General features: G+C 36.0%; 1 protein-coding gene across 3 annotated transcripts in view; it reads left to right on the plus strand.

The window, feature by feature from the left end:
- The window catches only part of SWT1 (SWT1 RNA endoribonuclease homolog), a 181,378-nt gene that overhangs the window by 88,680 nt on the left and 71,644 nt on the right, over positions 1-21,054 (plus strand). For all 3 annotated transcript variants that reach the window (XM_069074419.1, XM_069074421.1, XM_069074420.1), the window contains exon 16: positions 3,271-3,402. In XM_069074419.1, the coding sequence (XP_068930520.1) occupies positions 3,271-3,402 (132 nt within the window). The remainder of the gene's footprint in view (positions 1-3,270; positions 3,403-21,054) is intronic.

Raw genomic sequence — 21,054 nt, forward strand, 5'->3', positions numbered from 1 at the left:
GCTCTTACTGTGCCACCTGGCTGCTCTGAAAGTTAATTTCTTACTTCCTCTTTTAATTTGTTTTTGATGTGACCTATTATATCTGGGGCATGTATGATTTAGAGTTTATCTTACATTGTTGTATGAGCTGCTGGTCTATGCCTAATTTAAGCCAGAATACTGTCTAGTTTTCCCAATAGTTTTTGTTAAATAATGAGTCCTTTTCCTCAGTAACTAAAGCCTTTTAATTTGTCAAACAATATTATACTGGCTTATTTGCTTTTGTATGTTGTATATCCAACCTTTTCCACTGATTTACCACAGTATTTTTTTAACCACTAGCACCAAATTGTTTTAATGATTACTGCTTTGTAGTATAGTTTGAGATCTAATACTAATAGTCTTCCTTTCTTATAGTTTTTTTTTCATAATTACCATTGAGATTCTTGATCTTTTGTTCTTCCACATGAATTTTTTTCCCTCACTTTATAAAATATTCTCTTAGAAGTATGATTTTTACAGTACTGGATAAGCACATTAATTTAGATATTATTTTCATTTTCTTTATAATGGCTTATTAACAACAAATGTTCTTCCAATTATTTAGATCTGTATTTCTACAAAGTGTTTTATAGTTGGATTCATATAGTTCCTGGGTATATCTAGATAAACACACTCCATTTCTTATAACCATTAAAAGCTTTCAAAACTCTTGATTCACAACAATAAAGTCCTTAGCACCCATTTCAAAATTCATGTCATATTAAACTTTAGCATTATTGACATTCTTATTGGATTCAGTATTCCATATTCTGTTACCTTCTCTCACTTTCATATTTTCTACATTTCATTACAAGTTGGAATGCTCTGGGTATCCCTATCAGTCTCTTTAGTTACCAATCCCTTCTTTTTTCTCATCAGAAAATTTGTTGTGTATTAGTTTTATTCTTGAAATCATCCTTTCCATCTCAAGCAAACATTTGCTATAGAATTTTAGGCAATGAGAGCCTGCCTACCTCTTCCTTGAAATCTTTGAAACCTGTCCTCCTAAAGTCTAAGGTATTTCCTTGTTTCTTACCAACTCTAAATGGCATGGTCACTTTACTGTTCTTGTACTTTTGAAGAACAAAATTATAATAAAGACACTTCCATTTATTAGCAGTCTGCCTCTTCTTCTTCTCTACCTACTCACTTCTCAGTTTCTTGCAATGTGGTTTCTACCCTCACTGTTCTAATGAAATCAAGGTTAAATCCAAGTTTTCTTAGTCCTTATTCCCCTTGACCTCTCTCTTGATCAGCATCTCCTCCTAAATAACTTTTTTTTTCCTTCTGACACTTTTCTCTTTTGATTCTTCTATTTGTTGGTAAGTCCTTTTCATTTTGTTGTTGTTGTAGTTATTTTGCTTTGTTTTGTTTTTGTTGGTTCATTGTCTCCTGCTTCCTTCAGGTTACTTTCCCTTAAGGTTCTGGCCTGGCCCTGGCTGGGCCTTATATTCATTTTACTCTTAGGGATCTTCAGCTTCTATAGGTTCAATTCAGGAAATGTCTTTCAGACATATTTCTCTGTGTGTGCCTTTGGCATCTTGAACTCAATACGTCCAAAACAGATCTCATCCTTTTTATCTCTAAATCTACTTTTCCCTGAACTATTTTATTTCTGTCTAGGGCACTGTCATTCTTCTAGTTGTCCAAATTAATAACATTGGAGTCATTCAGTATTCCCCTTTTCCCTTTCCACATTCAGTCAGTTACCAAGTCTTGTCTCCTGCAACTTCTTTCTTCTGGCTTATTGTAGTATCCTAATTGACACTAGACTTATCAGATAACTTACTCAAATGAGATAATATATGTAAAGAAAACTCTTTGTGAACCTTAAAGTGCTATATTAATGTCATCTCCTACTACTGTTACTTTTGATTGCCTCAGGGGTATATATTTGGCCCTGTTTTATTTCTTATTAATGACTTAAAGTCATGCTGATCAAATTTACAGATGGTGCAAATGTAATAACTAATGTAATAGATGACAGAGTAGATGACAAAAAGATCTTGACAGACTAGCATGCCAGGCTGAATCTAATAAGTTAAAATTCAATAAAAGCAGGTGTAAATTCTTCCTTTTAAAGCAGCTTTGCAGGTAGAGTATTGGGGTTGGGAGAAGGCATGGGTAGACAGCATCTGTATGAAAAAGATCTGTGAATTTTATTGAACTGAAAGGTTAACATGAGTCAGATATGTGATATGGCTGCCAGTCTTGGGCTTTTAATCATGGTATGTAAAAGTGATCATCCTTCTGCACATTTTTAAGGTCAGACTTCATCAGTAGTGTTGTGTTTGGTTCTGGGCATCACAGTTTAGGGACCAATACAAACTGCAGAGAGTTCAGAAAAGGACAACCAGGATGGTGAGGGGACCTTAAGTTCATGTCATGTAGAGATTGATTGAAGAAATTTGTGATATTTATCTTGGAAATGAGAAGACAGAAGGGGGACATGATATATTCAAATATCTAAAAGGCTGTCATGTGGAAGAGCGGTTAGAATTCTTTGTTTGACCCCAGGGGGCCAGAATCTGCAGTAAAGAATTGGAAATTGCAAAGAGGCAAATTTAGGCATTATATTAGGAAGACCTTACTGACAATTCTAGATGTCGAAAAGTGGAATGGACTTCCTGGTGAAGTGGTAGGTTCCCTTTATTGCATGGATGTCTAACCTTGGATCACGACATTTTTTTCATGTTTTGACAACTATATTTCAATATAATCAATTTCCTGTAATACTAAATATTTTACTTTATGCTTTTAGAATCATTATTCTGAGAAGAGGTCCCTAGGCTTTACCAGAATGCCAAAGCATCTAGGGCACAACAAAATTAAGAACTCTTGGCTGTGGATTAGATGTCTGTAGGAAGAGACTGGATGATCTCCTGTTGTGTATGGTGCAGGAGGCATTCCTCTTGGGTATGAGTTAGACTAGATGGCACCTCTGGATCCTTTCTACCTCTCAAATTCTTTCTTGCTCCATCTGCCTCAGGTTCTCTGTGGAAAATAAACAGAATTTGTACAGTATTACCTTGGCTTTGCATGGCTTCTCATCTACCCCTCCTGCATGACCATTAACCCTAAGTTTTATTAAACTATACTTCTTTTCCAGTTTATATGGCACTGTGTGAGATAGAAGAATAAGCCATAATAAGCCTTTTTTAACATGTACAGCAAACATATAATACATGAAAATGTAATAAATGTATATTCATGTGTAACATGGACCTTTCCTTTTGTTTCTTATCTTAGCACGGATGTTTTCCAAAGTTTGGATTCCAATAATACATTGAGCACTCCAAAGATTGCATCATTTGAAGAGGCCTTTGTGTATCTTCAGAAATTGATGGCAGCTGTGAAAGGTGTTCTTGCTGGAATTCAGAGGTAATTAAGTACTAAGTTCCTTTTAACTTTGAGATGTTATCTGTACAGTGATTGCCACATTTTGGAATTGATATTTGTGTAAATGTTTGTTTTTAATTTTGAGATGTGTAATAGTTTAGAATAACTAACTAAAAAATACTGGTATGTCCTCTGATTAAACTGGTAGAGATTCATTTTGTGTGTGACATAGATAATATCTGTGAACTAGCTAGGCTATACAAAGATCAAATAAAAACACTGTCCTGCCCTCAAGGAATTTGGGGTAAGGGAGGTGGGATGTGGTACAGGTATGTATAAAATAACTATTATACAAAATGGAATGATGTAGGTGCAAAAGATAGATATAGATGTAATACTATACTGGCATTCAATTTAAATAGCTCAAAGTGAAGTAATTAAATGTATTAACTTATAAATTAATCTTATAACATTTTATATCTTTAAAAAAGCTTTAATATGCAATGTCTTTTTGCTGTAGTCATTTCTTTTACACAATTTGGCATTAGGATCACAAGATTTTGTTATGTATTCCTTAATTCTTCATCATGAAATCATGTTTTTATTACATTGGATATTAAGTGTATCTTTGACAAATATTCTGTTTTTCCAAATCTCATACTAATTATAATCTACAGATTTTCAACAGGACTTAAATCCAACACCGTTGAAAACTTATAGGTTATAATGATATTTAAATAAGGCAGAAGCAACATAGGATACATAATAGTTTCTGAGCTAGGAAACCCTAGGTTCAAGTCTTACTTCTGACATTTATTGTTCTATATGATCCTGTGCTAGTTATTTAACCTCTCAGTGCCTCCAGGAAACTCACTAAGACTAAAAGCTCTAGAAAAGGTGTCAACTTGCATTGGCAGAAGGTATTTCCTCATTAATATAGGAATTCCCTGTATTAATGAAATCACAGGTCCGGTCCATCCTGCTCATCCTCATTGTGCCTTAAATCAGATTATTTCCCAGGCCTTTGAAGCATATTTATAGCTATCTCTTGTATATACATTAACTTTTTGTGATGTGTGACATGGTACAAGGTCAAGTTGCAGTATTCTGGCTCCAGAAACTTTGGAATTTCTGTTTCTCTTTCTCAGCATATCAGTACATTTATCAGAGTTCATTATTCCCTTAATACAAAAAAACTTTTAGGGTAACTCATAGTAAAAAAAAAAATCCCCAGAGCATTTTTGAGTGGATCTTTTTACAGTCTTTTTTATGGATCTTTTAAAAATGTCCAAATCTCATTCCAGCTCTAAAGCTATCTCATTCGATGTTCTTAGTTAAACTGGAACTAACTTGTCATAGTTCAATTTATTCTCTAAGAATTTTCCTTTTAGTATCACAGTTTCCCCAGATTTCCTCAAATCTTCTGGAATTGTTTCCTCCTCTCTAAATAATCATTTATATAGTCCCCATGGCAATATTCTGTTTGCCCTAAAATCATAGGAAGAAACACCCCCAAAACATTAACCTTTGCCTGTTATTTCTTACACTGTTATGGTATAAATAGGAATTTGTTAAATTAACTTTTTTAGTAACATTCACAACACTTAATAATCAGTTTTCATTGTTGGGTATGTGATTCTCCTTCCTGTGATTTGACTGATTTAGAAATTTTCAAGGGTCCCACAGAATAACAAAGTTTTGTAAGGACTATTGTATTCCTCGTAATGTGGACCCCAAAGCACTAGTTAAAAGAATAGACAATGTCGTCTGGTAATATCTTTGTAGCTTACTAGTATGTGTATTTCTTCCATGACTATAAAGGGAGCCCATATTCTTTTTCATAATATATAACAGTTTTCTGAACTGAAATCTTAGGTCCTAATTGCTACCTGAAAAGAATAATTTTCTCCCATTCATTTATTTGTTTTTAGTTTTAAACATTTATTTCCACAAGATTTTGAGTTCCAAATTTTCTCCCCATTTCTCCCCTACCCCAAGATGGCAAGCATACTGATTATTCCTTCCCCCAGTCTACCCTTTCATATATCCCCCCCCATTCTTCTCCTTACACCCTTTCCCCTTTACTTTCTTGTAGGGCAAGATGGATTTCTATGCCCCATTGCCTATATATATATCTTATTTCCTGGTTGCAAGTAGCAACAATTTTTTAACATTTGTTTTTAAAATTTTGGGTTCCAGATTCTCTCCCTTCTTCCCTCCTCACCTACCCCCCACTGGGAAGACAAGCAATTCAATATAGGTTATACATGTGTACTTATACAAAACATTTCCATAGTAGTCATGTTGCAAAAGACTAACTATATTTCCTTCCATCCTATCCCTTCCCCTATTTATTCTATTTTCTCCTTTGACTGTCCCTTTTCAAAAGTGTTTGCTTCTGACTACCTCTTCCCCCAATTTGCCCTCCCATATATCATCCTTCCCCCCCCTCCCATCCCTTTCCTCCCCTACTTTCTTGTAGGGTAAGATACCCAGTTGAATATGTATGTTATTCCCTCCTTAAGCCAAATCCATTGAGAGAGTAAGGTTGACTCATTCCCTTTCACCTCCCTGCTCTTCGCCTCCATTGTAATAGCTTTCTCTTGCTTTTTTATTTGAGATAATTTACCCTATTCTGTTTCGCCCTTTCTCTTTCTCCTTATATATTCCTCTCTCACCTTTTAATTTTATTTTTTAGATATGATTCCTTTATATTCAACTCTGCCTGTGCCCTCTATGTATATGTATATATGTACACACACATACACCCACTGATACATACATATATGTACATATACTCATATATATATATGTATACTGAGAAAAGTCTCATGAGTTAGAAATATCATCTTTCCATGTAAGAAAGTAAACAGTTCAACTTTAATAAGTTCCTTATAATTTCTCTTTCCTATTTACCTTCTGCTTCTCTTGATTCTTGTATTTGAAAGACAAATTTTCTGTTCAGCTCTGGTCTTTTCATCAAGAATGTTTGAAACTCCTCTATTTCATTGAATATATATATTTTCCTCTGAAGTTGTTGGACTCAGTTTTGCTGGGTAGGTGATTCTTGGTTTTAATCCTAGCTCCTTTGCCCTCTGGAATATCATATTCCAAGCCCTTTGATCCCTTAATGTGGAAACTACTAGATCTTGTGTTATCCTGGTTGTGTTTCCACAATACTCAAATTGTTTCTTCCTGACTGCTTGTAATATTTTCTCCTTGACCTGGGAACTCTGAAATTTGGCTATAATATTCCTAGAAGTTTTCTTTTTGGGATCGTTTTCAAGAGGTGAATTCTTTCAATTTCTATTTTACCCTCTGGTTCTAGAATATCAGGGCAGTTTGCCTTGATAATTTCTTGAATGATGATGTCTAGGCTCTTTTTTTGATCATAGCTTTCAGATAGTCTAATAATTTTTAAATTATCTCTCCTGGATCTATTTTCCAGGTCAGTTGTTTTTCCAGTGAGATATTTTACATTACGTTCTATTTTTTCATTCTTTTGGATCTGTTTTATAATATCTTGATTTCTCATAAAGTCATTATCTTCTATTTGCTCCAGTCTAATTTTGAAGGAATTCTTTTCTTCAGTGAGCTTTTGAAGTTCCTTTTCCATCTGATCAGTTCTGCTTTCTAAGGCATTCTTTTCCTTATTGGCTTTTTGGGCCTCTTTTGCCATTTGAATTAGTCTATTTATTAAGGTGTAATTTTCTTCATTATTTTTTGGGGGGTTTCCTTTAGCAAGCTGTTGACTTTTTTCATGATTTTCTTGCAACGTTCTTTTTTTTCTCTTCCTAATTTTTTCTCCACTTCTCTTACTTGATTTTTTTATTTTTTTGCCTTTTGGAAAGGGGGAGGTGTAATAGTAATGGAGTTTAAAGATCCCCCTGTATTGGCTTGGTTTTTGGATTGATTGTGTTAAAACCCAGAGCTTGTGAATCCCACTTGTGGGATGGACTTGTTGATGTGAAAAGAGAGTGCTGAACTGGGAGGAACTGGTTATGTAAATTTAGAGAGACACAAGCAAAGAGAGAGGCAGAAGAACTTTTTGGAAGCAGCATCTTGGAGGCAGAGAGAGATGGAGAGGATTGCTGAGGGCCAGTTTGAATTGCCCAGGACTTTTGAGAGCTGCCACCCAGAGCTGCCAAGGACTGAGGAGACATAGCTGTTATGCTGATACTTTGTCTCTTTTGATGTTGTTTTGCCAGATTTGTTCACTGGTGAAAGACAGTCCTGTTGCTGCAGAGGTGTTGGAACCTTGTTGTTGGTCCAGAGCTCCTGAGACTATTCTGCAGACAGAGAGTGAATTCTGTCCACTGGTGAAGGACAGTGCTGTTGTTGCAGAGGTCTTGGAACTTTGCTGTTGGTTCAGAGCTCCTGAGACTGTTCTGCAGACAGAGAGTGAATTCTGTCCACTGGTGAACGACAGTGCTGTTGTTGCAGAGGTTCTGGAACCCTGCTGTTGGTTCAGAGGCCCTGAAGAAGGATTTTCTTGTTGTATGTTTACAGAAATCCTGGAAGAGGTTTTTGCTAATGTTTTCAGGTGTCCTAGGACTGTTCTGTAGACAGAGAATGAATTAATGAAGACACTGGCAATGTATCTTGTGGCCTTGCTAAGCTTTGTCTCCCCAGGAACAGAGATTGCTGAGGACTTGCCTGGGGTCAAGATGAAGAAAAGACCTCTCTGGGTATTAAATGCTGTGCTTAAGCTTGTTGTAACTCTGGGGTAGATTTAGTTGTGATCCAAGGGTGGGGAGCTTTTGACTTTTTTGTGCTCTGTGATTGAACAAATGAATGTACTTTACTTATGATTAGAAACTAATCTCCATTTGAGAAGAGGGGCTTTGTGGTTGACTAAATGAATGTACAGCCTAAGGGTGGAGTAGTACTTAGAAGAGGGACTTTGGCATTGACTAAATGAATTATAATATCCAGGGGTAGAGTAGTATTTGGAGATTATTGAATTATACTAGGTGACTGCTTTATTTTGAATTATGTTATATTTTTATTTCCTCTGTTCTTAATTTTTCACTGAATAAAATGGAGAGCACCTATGCTGGTATTTTGAACCTTGGGAAGTTGCCTTTGCTTGGCATTACATTAAATGTAATGGAAATGCAAATTTAAAGATCTTCCCTGCGCCTAGGCCCTTTGATAGGCTTAAAAGACTCTGAGAACCTTCCTTAATTTGAAAATATACTCTGCCTCCTAACAGGCTGAATGTGGTCACATGGAGCCTATGTCAGTAAGGCTTGGTTTTCAGGAATGCCCACACCTTGATGCTGTGCTATTGGGCAGTGGGTCAAGAGGGTGGTTACATTCTCTGACCCAGGAGAAGGCTATATAATCCCTGATGTGAGGCTTTGCTTTGGGGCTCACTTTGAGAAGTGTACTGTGATTTGATCAGATGAGACTCTGGGAAGCTTTGAAGAACCCAGATGTTGATTTGGTACGGATGTAATGGTTGGACAGTTTGGAAACCTGTCTACTTCATCTGTTTCTCTGTCTTGATAATTCTGTCTGTATACTCTGAAGTTTGGGGTGCTGACCTTTTTCCCCTGAACTAGATAAATGTTTGATTGATTAAAGTAATCTTGTTAACCCATTTTGAGTTGCTTCCCTTTAGCAAAGAAGATGTAAGAACCTGTATTGGCAGCCACCCTGGGGACGCTGGGGTGCTTGCTGCTACAGGAGGGCAGGGCAGTTGGGGTTAAGTGACTTGTCCAAGGTCACAGGGCTAGTAAGTGTTAAGTGTCTGTGAACCTTTAATCTCTTTGGGGTACAGTGGTATTGGTGAGTCAGAGGATATGCACAGTTTTATCACCCTTTGGATGTAGTTACAAATTGTTCTCCAGAATGGTTGGACTAGTTCTCAACCCCATCAGCAGTTCACTCATATACCTATTTTACCTCATCATCCCTTATTGCATTTGCCAATTCAGATGGGTATGAGGTGGTACCTCAGAGTTGTTTTAATTTGCATTCCTCCAGTCAGAAATGATTTAAAGAAATTTTTATATGACTAATTGCTAACTTTGATTTTTTCTTCTGAAAGAAAAGCTGCCTCTTCATATTCCTTGACAATTCATTAATTAGGGAATGTTTTTGTTTTTTTTTCCAAATTTGACTCAGGTCTTTTCTGTTTATCCTTCTCTCTTTCTTTTTATCCTGACTCTCCTCAGAAGTCTGTTTTACTTCTGACCACTGCCTCCTGTAATCTCCCTTTTATCCTTGGCCTTCCCTTCCTCCCCCTCCCCCCCCTTCCTGGTTCACCTCCATATCTCTTATCTCCTTCCCCTATTTTTCTATTGGGTAAGATAGATTTCTTTACTCAATTGAGTATGTTTATATTATTCTCTTTGAACCAAGTCCTGTGAGAGTGAGGTTTAAGCATTGTCTACTTTTCTGAATGGTTAGACAAATACATAGCTTCATTAACAAGGCTTTAGTGGGGCTGTCTTCCCACAACCCATCCAACAATTGTAATTTTCTTTTTCTTCTTTTTTTTCCTACTTTTTTTTGTCAACTTTGCCAAGCTGAAAGGTATGAAGTAGAACCTTAGAATTGCTTTAATTCAATTTGTTTTTTAAAATATAAGAGATTTGGAGCATTTTTTTCTTGTTGCTGATAGCATGAATTTCTTCCTTTGAAAATTGCTAGTTCATTTTCCTTTGGCCTTTTCTTTTTTGTTAAATTTGTCTAGTGATGAAAGAAGGTACATTGAGGTCCCTCACCAATCCAGTTTTGCTTTTTCTACTTGCAATTTAATTGACTTCTCCTTCAGTATTTTTTTTAACATTTTCTTTAGATATTTATTTGCTATGTTATTTGGTTCACATAAATATGTGTGTATACATAAGTATATATATGTGTGTGTGTGTATGTATACATATTAAGCTTTGAAATTTGTTTGTTAGATAAAATATCTTTAAGCAGTTTCAATTTCCCTGCATATCTCTTATCATTTCTATTTTTACTTTTGTCTGAAATCATGACTATTTCCCTTCATTTTTCTCAGTTCACCTGCAGCACATAATAGATTTTGCTTTAATCTCTTTTTAAAATTCTGTATAAATTGTATATTTCAGATGTGTTTCTTATGTAACATTGGATTTTGCTTTTTAGTTCTTTCTGCTCCACTGTATGGGAAAGATCATCTGATTTATATTCAAGGTTATGATTGTTAATTGTGTAATTCCCTCCATTCTATCTCTTTGACCACCAAGCCACCATTTAATGAGGTATTTCTGCCATGATAACTTCATTCTACTTTTCATTCTCTAGATTAATCTGCCTCCTTTCCAGCAGCTTTTGCTCTGTCCCAGTAACCTCCCTTACCTCCATATTACACTATCTTCTTCAGTTAAAGCATGTTGAGAGTAGGAAATGTCTTCTTTGCTTTTATTTGTATCCCCAGAGCTTAGCACAGTTATTGGCACATAGTATATGTCCAATAAATGCTTTATGTCTCTTGTATTTTTTCCTCTTTTTGTAGTTCACATTATTTCCTACATAGCAAAAGATAGTTCAAGAAAAGGAGTTTTCTGACTACTAGTAATCTTTAATTGAAGTTTTCACTTTTGCTCTGATGCCCCTCTTTCTGTTGCTTGGCCCCCATCTTTTAACTTCTTTTTTCCTTTTAATTCTCCCATATACCCCAACCTCTGATACTAGGATTTGTTTTTTGCTTATGGACTACTCCCTTGGGTATGCTGCACTCCTTCTTTAATTATCCTCTCCCCATTTAGTACCCTGTTCAGTTTAATGTAGTTCTATAACAAGCTCTGAGCGTGTGTGTGTGTGTGTGTGTGTGTGTTTTTGAATCCTCTTTGCTACTCTTTTATCCTTAGAGGTGATTTTCTATATCATTGCATTTTATATCTTTTTCAATAACTTTTTTCCAAGTACATATAAAAGCAATTTTTTACATTCATTTTTAAAAATTTTGAGTTCCAAATTCTCTTCCTCCTTTCCTTTCCTCCCCCTTCCTTAAGAAGGCAAGTAATTTGATATAGTTTAAACATATTCAGTCAGGCAGAACATTTCTATATTCATAGTATTGTGAAAGAAAATATAAGACCAAAAAAACCCCCAAGGAAACAAATTTTTAAAAAGAGTGTGCTTTGATCTGCATTTAGACTCCATCAGTTCTTTCTCTGGAGGTGGATTTCGTTGTTTATTGTAAATCCTTTGGAACTGTCTTGGATTATTGTATTGCTGAGAAGAGCTAATCATTGTACAATATTGCTGTTACTGTGTGCATTGTTCTGGCTCTGCTCAGTACACTTTGCATCAGTTCATATAAGTCTTTCCAGGTTTTTCTAAAAGTATCCTGTTTGTAATTTCTTATATAGCACAGTAATATTCCATTAGTAGAATCATATACTACAGCTTGTTAAGTCATTCCCCAGTTGATGGACATCCCTTCATTTTCCAATTCTTTGCCACCACAGAAATCACTGCTTTAAATACTTTTGTATATGTAGGTCCTTTTTTTTTTTTTAAATCTCTTTGGAATACAGATCTAGTGGTGGTATTCCTAGATCAGAGGGTATATATACAATGTTATCACCCTTTGGGCATAGTTCCAAATTGCTCTCTAGAATGATTGGATCAGTTCACAACTCCACCAACAAAGCTTTGGTGTCTCAATTTTCACACATTCCCTACAACATTTGGTATTTTCTTTTTCTGCCATATTAGCCAATCCTATAGATGTGAGATGGTACCTCAAAGTTGTTTTAATTTGTATTTCTCTAATCAGCAGTAATTTAGAGCATTTTTTCATGTGACTATAGATAGCTTTGACTTCTTAATCTAAAAAATGCCTGTTTCTTTCCTTTGACCATTTGTCAATTTGGGAATGACTTGTATTCTTATAAATTTGACTAAGTTCTTTATATATTTGAGACATGAGGTCTTTATTAGAGAAACTTTTTGTAAGATTCTTTTTACACTTATGATATTTGTTTATTTCCCTCTCTCCTGTTTTTTTCCCCTTTTCCCCTGCCCTTCTCAAAAGTATTTTGCTTTTGACTATAGCCTCCTTCAACTTACCTTCCTTTCTATTAGAGTCCTCCTATCCCCGTTTCTTATCTCCTCCCCTTCCTACTTCCATGTAGGGTAAGATAGATTTCTCCAGCTGAGTATGTATGTTATTCCCTTTTTGAGCCAATTCCAATGATAGTAAGGTTCAGGTGTTACTTGCCATTCTCCCCTTTTCCCCTTTACTGTAAAAGGTCTTTCATACTAATTTTGTTAAGTTAAATAATTTATCCCATTCTACTTCCTTCCCCTTTCTCCCATTGCATTTCTCTTTCTCACCCCTTCATTTTATTGTTTTTAGAAATTGTTCCATTATACTCAACTCACACCTACTCAGTCTATGTATACTCATCTGTAACTGTCCTAATAATGATAAAGTTCTTAAAAGTTACAGGTATCATCTTCACTTGTAAGAATGTAAACAGTTTAACGTTATTGAATCTCTTATGATTTCTCTTTTATGTTTATGGTTCTCTTGAGTCTTGTATTTGAAAGTTAGATTTTCTATTCAGTTCTGGTCTTTTCATCAGGAATGTTTTTTTCCCTGAAGGATTATACTCAGTTTTGCATGATAGGTGATTCTTGGTTGTAATCCTAGCTCAAACCCTCTGCTCCTTTAATGTAGAAGCTACTGAATCTTATGTGATCCTAACTATGGCTAATATTTGAATTGTTTCTTTCTGACTACTTGCAATATTTTCTCTTTGACCTGGGAGCTCTGGAATTTGGCTATAATATTCCTAGGAGTTTTCATTTTTGAATCCCTTTCAGGATATGAATAATGAATTCTTTCAGTTTCTATTTTACCCTGAGTTTCTAGGATATCAGGGCAGTTTTTCTTGATAATTTCTTGAAATATGATGTTTAGGCTCTTTTTTCTTCTTATCATGGCTTTTAGGTAGTCCAGTAATTCTTAAATTATCTCTCCTGGGTCTATTTTTAAGATCAGTTGTTTTCCAAGGAGATATTTCACATTTTCTCCTATTTTGCTCATAATTTTTATTTTGTTGTTTTCTTTTTTCTTTTTTTTTCAAATGATTTATTAACTTCTAGTTTACATCATTTAGGAATGACTTGTATTCTTATAAATTTGGCTAAGTTCTCTATATATTGGAGACATGAGGTCTTTATCAGAGAAACTTTTTATACTTTTTACACTTATGTAAACACTTTACTTTTACACTTATGTATTTATAACACAAGATTTTGAGTTACAAATTTTCTCCCCATTTTTCCCCCTACCCACCACCCCAAAATAACGATCTCACTGGATATCCCCTCTTCCAATCTGCTGTCTCCCATATTTTCTCCCATGCCCCCTATGACTTTCCAGTAGGGCACAGTGGATCTCTATGCCCCAGTGCCTTTGTATCTTATTTCCCAGTTACATGTAAAATAATATTAATAATAGTATATTATATATATATATATATTTTAGACGTTTGATTTTAAAGTTTTGAATTCCAGATTCATTCCTCACTTGTCACCCACCCTTACTGGGAAGATAAGCAATCCAGTATAGGTTGTACATGTGTGGCTAATACAAAACAATAACATAGTAGATATATTGTAAAAGACTGACTATATTTCCCTCCCTCCTATCCCACCTCCTACTTGTTCTATTCTCTACTTTGATCCCGTCCCTTTTCAAAAGTGAGTGCTTCCAACTTCCCTCCCTCCCAGCCTGCCCTCCCTTCCATCATCCCCCCTCTCATCCCCTTCACCCCTACTCTTGTGTAGGGTGAGATACCCTATTTAGTGTGTATGTCATTCCCTCCCTAAGCCAAATTCAGTGAGAATAAGGTTGACCCATTCCCTTTTGACTTCCTGTTCTTTCCCTCCATTGTGACCATTTTCCCTTGCCTCTTCTATATGAGATAGTTTACCTCATTCTGTCTCTCCCCATCTCCTCTCTTTATATTCCTCTCTCACCTCTTAATTTCATCTTTTAAGTATCATCCCTTCCTATTAAATTGGTCCTGTGCCCTCTCTCTATGTATACCTGTACACATATATACACTCATTCACATATGTATACATATGCTCATATACCCTCCTATATAGACATATATATGTACATATATATGTGTGTGTATGTTTATACATGTGTGTGTATACGATTTTTTTCCCTTCAACTATTCTCATACTGAGAAAAGTTTCATAAGTTACAATTATCATTTTTCCATGTAGGGATGTAAATAATTCAACTTTGATAAGTTCCTCATGATTTCTTTCCCCCTTTTACCTTCTCATGCTTCTCTTGCTTCTTGTATCTGAATGTCAGATTTTCTGTTCAACTCTGGTTTTTTTCCAGCAAGAATGCTTGAAAATCCTCTATTCCATTGAATGACCATATTTTTCCCTGAAACATGATACTCAATTTTGCTGGGTAGGTGATCCTTGTTTTTAATCCCAGCTCCTTTTCCCTCCAGAATATCATATTCCAAGCCCTTCAGTCCCTCAGTGTAAAAGGTGTCAGATGCTGTGTTACCACAGTATTCAAATTGTTTCTTCCTGGCTGCTTGTAGTATTTTCTCCTTAATCTGGGAATTCCAGAACCTGGCTATAATATTCCTAGGAGTTTTCTTTTTGGGATCTTTTCCAGGAGGTGATCGGTGGATTCTTTCAACCTCTCTTTTGCCCTCTGGTTCTAAAACGTCAGGGCAATTTTCCTTGAGAATTTCCTGAAGGATGATTTCTAGGTTCTTTTTTTGATCATGGCTTTCATGTAGTGTAATACTTTTTAAATGATCTCTCCTGGATCTCTTTTCCAGGTCAGTGGTTTTCCCAATGAGATATTTCACATTGCCTTCTATTTTTTCATTTGTTTGGATCTGTTTAATAATATCTTGATCTCTCATAAAGCCACTAGCTTCCATTTGCTCCAGTCTAATTCTGAAGGAATGATTCTCTTTAGTGAGATTTTGAGATTGTTTTTCCATCTGGCAAATTTGCCTTTTTAAGGCATTCTTCTTCTCATTGCCTTTTGGAGCCTCTTTTGCCATTTGAGTTAGTCTATTTTTTAAGGTATCATTTTCTTCAGTCAGGTTGTTGACTCTCATTTCCTAATTTCCTTGCATCGTTCTCATTTCTCTTCCCAATTTTTCCTTCACTTCTCTTATTTGGTTTTCAAAATCCTTCTTAAGGTCCTCTATGGCCTGTAACCAGCTTGTATTTTTCTAGGAAGTGTTTGGTGCAGGAGTTCTGACTTCACTGTCTTCCTCCTGTTCCATGCTTTGATCCTTTTTGTCCCCAAAATAGGAGTGTAAAGTTGGGTTGCTCTGTTTGCTTTGCTTCCTTTGCCTGCTCATATTGCCCCTCAATTACTTGACTTTTGGGCCTTTTGCCACAGCAGGACTCTGCCACCAGACAGGGGAGCTTCATCCCAAATGCTGAGGTATTCTCAGGTGCTGTAGTTGGGTGCCCTGTCTAACGGCTCCACATGCTCTGGCAAGTTGGTCACGCACCCCAGGACCTCTACCCTAGACTGCAATCCAGATCCAAGCAGGTTAAAGCAAGAGCGATTGTCCCTCATTCTGGTCGCTTGGTTCCCCTACACTCAGCAGGCTAGGAGCTGAAGCAGCCACATGGCTGTGGCTGCACAGCCATGGCGCCTCAGCAGCTTGTCGCCCTGGGGGCAAAGGCCGACTGCACTCCCAAACTACTGGATCCCAAAGTCCACACTTCACTGACCTCTTACTTTGTCCTTAGCATCTATGGGTTGATAATTCTGGAAACCCCACTGCTGATCTGAAGTCCTTCCAGCCAGTGGCTGGTTAGGCCCACCCTGAGGCTAAAACCTTGGGCTCTCATGGGGCTGGGCTTGGCTCCCAGAGCACTTAGCTGGCCCCTTCCTGCTAGCCTGCTGGGCTGTCTTCATCAGGAGGTTAGCTTCTCTGTGTCATTTTGTGGGTTCTGTAGCTCCAAAGTTTGTCTAGAGTCACCTTTTACATGAATTTGAGGAGGTGGAAGCTGGAGCCCCATGAAGGTCCTATTTATACTCCACCATCTTGACTCTGCCTCTGTTTTGTTGTTTTCTTGATGTCTCAAGCATTAGCTTGAGACATTAGCTTCTCTTTTCCCCATTCTATTTTTTAATGAATTATTTTCTTCAGTGAGCTTTTGTGGTTCCTCTTTTATTTGGCCAAATCTGCTTTTTAAGGGGTTCTTCTCATCAGTGTATTTTTTGTGCCTCTTTTACCATGAGTCCTAATCTGTTTTTTAAGGTGTTCTTCATTATTTTTTTGTCCCTCCTTTGCAAAACTCTTCTTTCATAATTTCCTTCCATTAATTTCATTTCTTTTCCCATGTTTTTCCCCTATTGCTTTTATTTTAATTTATGGGTTTTTTTGGGGGGGGGGTGCTTTTTGGAGGAAGGAAGGCAGGGCTGTTGGGGTTAAGTGACTTGCCCAAGGTCACATGGCTAGTACGTGTTAAGTGTCTGAGGCCGGATTTGAACTCAGGTCCTCCTTACTCCAGGATCAGTGCTCTATTAACTGAGTTAGCGGCCCATTTTATTTGATTTTTAAAATCCTTGTTTGAACTCTTTTAGCAATTCTTTTTGTATTTGAGAGCAATTCACAATTTTCTTTGAGGCTTTGGATGTAGTTGTTTTGACTTTATTGTCTTCTGAGTTTGTATCTTGACCTTCCCAATCATCATAGTATCTTTTTATGGTCAGGTTATTTTTTTTGTTGCTTGCTCATTTTCCATCCTATTTCTTGACTTTTAGCTTTATGTTAAAATTGGCTCTGCTTTTTGGGTGGAGGGGGCACTGTTCTAAGCTTCAAACTTTTTTTTTTTACTGCTGTTTTGGGAGCTAGTTCTAGGCTTCTTCAAATTTTCAGTTCTCCTGAGGTGGCATGATCTAAGGAAAGGTGTTGTCACTACTTTCCCATCCTGTGCTCTACTCTATGAATGACCACAAACATTCTTTTCCACCCTGTAATTGTGACCAGGATCCCCACTCTCCACTTTAGTTTGCTGGCACTCTTCCTAACCCCGAGACTGCAACCCAGAACCATGTATGGGTGATACAATAGTCTTGCACCCATAGCCAGCCAAGGGCCTCTTGTAATCTCCTTCTGACCAGTTGTATAACTCTTTTACCTGTCTGCTGAGAAGCCACCATGGCTGATTCAGTCACCTTCAAGACCTTCTCTGGCATGCCAGGATGCAGTTTGTGTTATATTGTGCTCCACTATCACTCCACTATCACCCCAGTGAGACAGACTTTTTTTTTCTATTTTTTAACATTTTTATTTAAAGTTTTAAGTTCCAAATTCTGTCCCTCTCTCCCTCCCCTCTCCCTGAGAAGGTAATCAATCAGATATAGGTTATACGTGTTCAATTATGTAATACGTTTCCATATTACTAATTTTGTATAAGAAGACTCAAGAGAAAAAAAAATGAAAGAAAGTGAAAAATATAGCATGCTGCATCAATCACTATCAGTTCTTTTTCTGGGGGAGGATAGTACACTTCATCACTAGTTCCTAGGGATTGTCTTAGATCATTGCATTGCTGAGAATAGCTAAGTCATTCACAGGTCTTCATTGAGCAGTATTGCTATTACTGTGTGTAACATCTCTGTCTACCTCACTACACATCAGTTTGTGTAAGTCTTTCCAGGTTTTTCTGAATTCATCCTGCTTGTTATTTCTTATAGCACAATAATATTCCATTATAATCATATATTACAACTTGTTTAGCCATTCCCCACCTTATAGACCTCCCTTTAATTTCCAATTCTTAGCTACCATGAAAAGAGCTGCTGTAAATAGTTCTGTACAAATAGGTCTTTTCCCTTCTTGTGGGTGTCTTTGGCATATAGATCTCACAGTGGTATTACTGGATCAATTGGTATGCAGTTTTATAGCCCTTTGGGCATAGTTTCAAGTTGCTCTCCAGAATGGTTGGATCAGTTCACAACTCCACCAACAGTGCATTAGTGTCCCAGTATGTTTTCCCAGATTCCTTCTAATATCCAACAATTTCCTTTCTTGTCATATTAGCCACTCTGATAGATGTGAAGTGGTGCCTTAGAGTTATTTTAATTTGCATATCTCTGAACAGTAGTAATTTGGAGCATTTTTCCTATGATTATAGATAGCTTTGATTTCTTTATCTGAAAACTATTAATGTATTTTGACCATTTATCAATTGGGGAATGACTTTTATTTCTATATAATTGACTCAGTTCTCTATATATTTGAGAAATGAGGCCTTTATCAGAGATACTTGCTGCAAAATTTTCACCCCAGTTTTCTCCTTTCCTTATAGTTTTGGCTGCATTGGTTTTGTTTGTACAAAAATTTTTAAATTTTATGTAACCAAAATTATCTATTTTGCATTTTGTAATGCTCTCCTTATCTTCTTTAGTCCTAAATTCTTCACTTATCCATACATCTGACAGATAAACTATTCCATGCTTTCTTAATTTGGTTATGGTATCACCCTTTTTGTTTAAATCATGTACCCGTTTTGAGCTTATCTTGGAATATGGTGTGAGATGTTCGTCTGTACCTAGTTTCTGCCATACAGTTTTCCAGTTTTCTCAGTAGTTTTTGTCAAATAATGAACGTTTGTTCCAAAAACTTGTATCTTTGGGTTTGTCATATACTAAATTACTATGATCCTTTACTACAACATAATTTGTACCTTATCTATTCCATTGATCCACCACTCTATTTCTTAGCCAGTACCAGATTATTTAGATTACTGCTTTATAATACAGTTTGAGATCTGGTAGGGCTAGACTACCTTCTTTTGTATTGTTTTTCATTGATTCCCTTGGTATCTTTAAACTTTTGTTCTTCCAGATAAATTATTTTTTCTAGTTCTACAAAATAATTTTTGAAAGTTTGATTAGTATGGCACTGAATAAGTAGATTACTCTAGGCACATTTGTGATTTGTTTAGATCTGACTTGGGTATCAGTACCATAATATGTGTGGTAAAAGGAATTTGGTTGACTGCCTGTTTTTCTAAATGTTTTATATAGTATTGGTATTAATTGTTCCTTAAATGTTTGGTAGATTTTGCTTGTGTATCCATCTGGCCCTGGGGATCTTTTCTTAGGGAGGTCATTGATGGCATGTTTAATATCTTTTTCTGAAAGGAGGTCATTTAAGTGTTTTCTTTCTTCTGTTAATCTGGATAGTTTATATTTTTGTAGATATTCATCAATTTCATTTACATTGTCAAATTTATTGGCATATAATTGGGCAAAATAATTCCTAAAAATTGTCTTAATTTTCTCTTCATTGTTTGTGACATCACTTTCATTTTTGATACTAGTAATTTGTTTTGCTTTCCTTTTTTATTTTTTATTTTTATTTTATTTTTCTTTAAGCAATTGGGGTTAAGTAACTTGCTCGAGGTTACACGGCCAGTTATTTTTGTGTGGGTGCCAAGTATCTGAGGTCGGAACGGATCCCAGGTCTCCCGGGGCCCGTGCTCTTACTCACTGCACCACTTGGCCGCCCCTCTTGCTTTCCTTTTTAAAATCAAATTAGTCAATGGTTTGTTTATTTTATTGTGTCCCTCCTCCCCCCCCCCAAAAAAAAATTAGCTTCCAGTTTTGTTTATTGGTTCAGTTGTTTTCTTTCAGTTTTATTGATCTCCTCTCTAATTTTCAGGATTTCCAGTCTGGTGTTTAATTGAAGATTTTTAATTTGTTCTTTTTCTAGTTTTTTTTAGTGGTATGCCCAATTCACTGATCTACTTTTTCCTCTACTTTGTTGATGTAATCAATTAGAGATATACAATTTTCCTAAGTACCACTTTGGTTGCATCCCATAAATTTTGATATTTTGTAATTTTCTTTAATGGAATTAGCAATTGTTTCTGTTATTTGTTCTTTGGCTCACTTATTTTTTAGGATTAGATTATTTAATTTCCAATTAATTTTTAATCTCTCTTTCCATTGTCCATTATTGAATATGATTTTTATTGCATTATGATCTTAAAAGGATGCATTTACTTTTTCTGCATCTGGTTGTGAGGTTTTTATGTCCTAATGCTTGGTCAGTTTTTGTGTAGGTGCCATATACTGTTGAGAAAAAGGTTTATTCCTTACTATTCTCATTCAATTTTTTCCAGATATCTTTCCTATCTACCTTTTCCAGAATTTTGTTCAGCTCCTTAACTTCTTTCTTGTTTACTTTTTGGTTATATATATCTAGTACTGAGAGGGGAAACTTAAGCATACCCCCCCCACTAGTTAATATAGTTTTATTATCTATTTCCTCCTGTAACTCATTCAACTTCTTCAGAAATTTAGATGTTGTGCCATTTGGTATATATATGATTAGTATTGATATGACTTCATTGTCTGTGGTGATTTTCAGCAGGATAAAATTTCCTTCTTTATCTCTTATCAGATCTATTTTTTGCTTTTCCTCTATCTGAAATCATGATTGCTACCCCTGCTTTCTTTGCTTCACCTAAAGTATAATAGATTCTGCTCCACCCCCTTACCTTTACCCTGTGTATCTTTCTTCTTCAGATGTGTTTCTTGTAGACTACATATTGTGGGATTCTGTTTTTTAATCCATTTTGCTATCCATTTCCATTTTATAGGTGAGTTCACATTCACATGAGTTCACATTCACATTTATAGTTATAATAACTAACTATATATTTACT

This window comes from Petaurus breviceps, unplaced genomic scaffold (genome assembly GCF_028583685.1).
Source record: "Petaurus breviceps papuanus isolate PSGF00001 unplaced genomic scaffold, PetGlider_PUasm1.0 90895, whole genome shotgun sequence".
NCBI lineage: Eukaryota > Metazoa > Chordata > Mammalia > Diprotodontia > Petauridae > Petaurus > Petaurus breviceps.